This window comes from Galeopterus variegatus, unplaced genomic scaffold, assembly GCF_000696425.1.
Source record: "Galeopterus variegatus unplaced genomic scaffold, G_variegatus-3.0.2 Scaffold8017, whole genome shotgun sequence".
Lineage (NCBI taxonomy): Eukaryota > Metazoa > Chordata > Mammalia > Dermoptera > Cynocephalidae > Galeopterus > Galeopterus variegatus.
In genome coordinates, this window is record NW_007734128.1 from 86,784 (window position 1) to 91,106 (window position 4,323).

The 4,323-nt window shown below is 51.0% G+C and overlaps 1 protein-coding gene across 1 annotated transcript in view; it reads right to left on the bottom strand.

The window, feature by feature from the left end:
• The window catches only part of LOC103608105 (probable G-protein coupled receptor 133), a gene marked incomplete at its 5' end in the record, with an annotated part of 135,304 nt that overhangs the window by 32,876 nt on the left and 98,105 nt on the right, over positions 1-4,323 (bottom strand). The window contains one exon of the mRNA XM_008592547.1: positions 316-469. Within this exon, the coding sequence (XP_008590769.1) occupies positions 316-469 (154 nt within the window). The remainder of the gene's footprint in view (positions 1-315; positions 470-4,323) is intronic.

Here is a 4,323-nt window from a genome sequence, read left to right on the forward strand (position 1 = left end):
AAAAAGAAAATAAAAAATACTTTGAGGTGAATGAAAGTGAAGACACAAACAAAATTTACGGGATGCAGCTAAACACAGTGTGTACAGGGAAATATATGCCTGTACATGACTATGTTAAAAAAGAATGACCTCAACCAAAATTGACAAACCAAGTCAGGAAGGTTGGAAGTGTTTCCAGATGACGTGAAATGTTTGCCTTTGATTGGTCAGTGGGTTTTTTCTTCCCATCTTGGCCTCTAGGAAGCACCAAGAAGGATAATAGAAAAATGAAACCTTTCCCATCCCATCCCACCTGCCCCACCCCATCCCACCTACCCCATCCTATCCCATAGTAGTAGAGGTGCTTGCTGTCCTCTGACCCAAAGACCTTGATCACCATGCTGTAGAGATGCAGCCCTTCCACCAGCATCCAGGCAAAGGCGCTCAGGAAGAAGTAGTGCAGGAGCATGGCCAGCACCTGGCATGGGATCTAGGATCAGAACACAGACACAAGAGGTGAAACATCTCTGGGTGTGTGTACTGGGCCCTGATGTTGTTTTAGCCTCCCAGCATCCATCCCCTGAGGTCACGTGGTCTCATTTTCTCTCTGGGGAGTCATGGCTCCCAGTTCTCAGTCCAAGTGATTTGAGTGCAGCATGTGACCCAGGGCTAGGCAATCACTGTACCATGTCCTGCCCCAGTTACAGTGATTGGTTCAGGATAGGGTATGGGAATCAGACCTGGACAATCAGCATAACTGTCTCCATTCCTGCAACAAGATTGGTTCAGGGATGGTTACATGACCCCACTTGTCCAATCAGGGTGGAGACATCAGGGGGAGAGTTTCTCTCCCTCCAGGTGAGGACAGGAGCCTGGAGCTCTAGAGGCCGCCCTGGCTCCCAGAAGGGAGGCCTGCTTAGGAGGGAGGGAGCTGAGAGACAGAGAAAGCAGGCACTGTGATGTGGCTGAAGCCCCTGAATTCTGGAATCTGTAGTTACTTCACTTTAAGGTTTTAATTTGTTAGTGACTTTCCTGGAGTTTACTCTCAACAGGGACAATGGGCAGAAGTGCACAGACTGTCTGTAAAGTGAGTTACTTCTAGTTCTGCAGGCACTGCTATCCAGAAGGCAATGAGCCTTCTCTCTGATGAGCAGGGAGAGGGCAGGGGCCTGCTTGGTACAGCCTGGTGTGGCCCTCCCTGGGGAAAGAATGGAGACACTGCACATTCTTTAACCTCTGGGTTGTGACAAAGCTCAGCCATGTGGCCTCAGACCCACATAGGAGTGTCAGTCACCCCTGCACCCTCCATGAGTCCACAGGTATTAGAAACACCCAGGGCCCATCCCTAAGCTCCAAATAAAAGGTCTAGGGAACAGGAACCCAGGAAGGAAAACAAAAAAGCCCAGAGACATCCATCTCTGCTGGCTGTTCCAAGTTCTGTACTCCAAATTTGCCCAAGTCAGTTAATTCCCAGAGAAAAAAACGTACAAGTGACCAAATGTTATGTTTCTTGTCATCATGTCTGTTATACATAGATACAAACATGGGACACATCTATTATTTTTGCTGGCCCAGCACCCTGTGGCCCTGTGTTTTCCAGGACCAGCTTCCACTCTCTTTTGGGGAGCAGCCCCTCCCTACCCCAGAGGCTCTGGTGAGACCAACCATCATGAGCATCCTTTCCCATCTGCCACAGAGGTTTATTCAAAGGGCATGTCACTCAAACAAGACCAATCAGAGCCCTTCCCTGGGATTTAGACATAAGGCTCTGGGAGGGAGACACTTTCCGGGTTCCCTGGGGCCACCATCTGGGATGATGGATGCCTGGAGCTGCTGCAGACCTGCCTCCCTCCTGCTGCTAACACGCAGTAGGACCTCACTCCTCAGCGTGGGATTGCACAGGCGGAGTCAGCATCACCTGAATGGTTGACAGGAATACAGAATTCCAGGTCCCACTTGGGACTCCTGAACCAAAATCTGAAAATCTGCATTTTAAGGAATCCCCATGGGATGGTTCATACTGGAGCCTGAAAAGCATCCAGTAGGAGAGCATGAGGCTAGCGCATGCTCTGACCATTCCATAGCACATCCAGGATGCTTCCCGAGACCCTCAGAGTACTCCAGTGACAGAATCCCCATGGGATGGTTCATACTGGAGCCTGAAAAGCATCCAGTAGGAGAGCATGAGGCTGGCGCATGCTCTGACCATTCCATAGCACATCCAGGATGCTTCCCGAGACCCTCAGAGTACTCCAGTGACAGAAGCACCTGCAGCCAGGTGAAGGCAGATCTGCCATAGGCAGTAGCCCCAGGACAGGCACAGGGCTGGGGACCCTGCTGGGCAGTAAGGAGAGGCTCTGCTGACCATTACTAGGCAAGGAGTAAGATGTTCATCTTGCATTGGTCAATCCTGATCACATCCTAAACCCCTTTGCCCAACCAGCCCCTCCTTCCGTCCTGGGTGTGGAGCAGGCAGGTCTCTGCTTCTCCTTCCCATCAACTGGGTTTATAAACCCACATCATCCCCAGCTGAGTCACTTCAGAGAGTCTCAGCTCTTTACTTTCTGTGAGGTCTAAGACTTCACAGGGCCCTCAGAGACCCCCACCCCAATGCAAAGGGCAGGGAAAGGCAGAGTCTAAGAGGTCTGCACGTTCCCTTGGCTGAGAAGCACCTGCCCTTAGCAGGTGGTGCAGAGGGTGGTGCAGCTGTTTGCTGTCTTGTTTGCAGAGTCTGCAGCAGACTGCACAAGGGCAGCCCAGTGCCCAGACCCTGGTCTGCCCTTATTAGGGTCATCACCTTGGCCAAGTTGCTGTAACCCCTGTGCCCCACTTCCTCACCTGAGGGCAGCAGGGGGAGGGAGGCCCACTTTGACATGGAAGCGCAGCAGCAGGTTGGAGGGGGCTGTGCATACTCACTGTGCCCGGCTCAAAGTGGAAGCTGATGAGCAGCAGAATCTGGGCTACCAGGACAGTGAAGGACAGGTTGGCGTGGATGTGGTAGCGCTGGTTCCTGATGGTGCTGACGGAGCTGAGGACAGAGAGGTGGGTGTGAAGCCTGGGGCCCAGCGCCAGCTCAGACTTGACTACTCAGTCCCCCAGGCTGGGCTGTCTGTCCCCACCGGGTCCCCCATATCCACTCCTCCAAGTGCAGCCAGAGAGGTCTTTACAAAACCCAACCTGGATGCTGTCATTCCCTGCTTTGGACCCTCAATGGCTCCCAATTACTCTTGGATATGATCTCAGCTCCTTCCACAGCCTGCATGGTCCTGCTCGCCTGACACCTGCTGCAGCTGGTACTCAGATCTTTCCTTTCCCTCTTGCTCACTACGCCATTTTCTGTTTCTCAACACCCCCTCCCCTCAGCTCCCTCCAGCCTCAGGGCCTGTGCAGCAGCTGTTCCTCTGTGGGAAGCCCTCTCCCCAGGTCTCTGCATGGCAGCTCAGATTCCTCCCCTTGTGGCGTCTTCCTGACTGCCTGCCGCGAAGTAGCTCCGTCTCCTCACTGTCTCTCCTACTGCCTCGTGGTAGGCTCACTGTGCCAAAACGTCTGTTCATGCTTTTGCTTACTTGGTTATTGTCCAGCCCCCACCCAACTATGTTCTCATCTGTCTCAGGCACAGCCTCTGAGTTGACCACGTGCCTGGGTGCAGTGGGCTAGCTGAGGAACAGGGGAATCACCGAATGTCTGGGCATAGGGCTGAGGTGCACCTGTCTGCTCTTGCCTGGCTCAGACCCCACCAGAGTTCCTCATGTGTTTGAGTTGGGGCCTTTCCAGACCTTTCCAGCTTAGCTGAAGCCTGGTGCTCCCAACTCCCCAGTCCCTCCTCTCTTTCCTAAGCTGGCCAGCAGCCTCAAAATGAAAGATAACTGAGGAAGAGCCATCCAGCTGTAACACATGACATGTAGAATCTGAACAGGACGGGCATTTANATAAAACATATGTAAACCTAACAACAGAGCCTCCAAAGACATAAAACAAAAACCAACAGAATTGAAGGGAATAACAGACAATTCAACAAGTGGTGACTTCAATATCTCACTTTCAATAACAGACAGAACTAGAGAAAAGATCAACAAAGAAATAAGAGACTTGAACAACACTATAGACCAACTAGACCTAACAGGCATCTATATGTCACTACTTCCAACAACAGCAGAATACGCATTCTTCCCAAGGGCATTTGGAACATTTTCCAGTATAGATCGTTTACCAAGGCATAAAACAAACCTAAATACATAAAACAAACCTAAATAGAAAGATGGAAATCATACAAAATATGTCATCTTTCTACAACAGAATGAAATTAGGCCTTGATAACAGAAAAAATGTGAGAAATTTACAAAT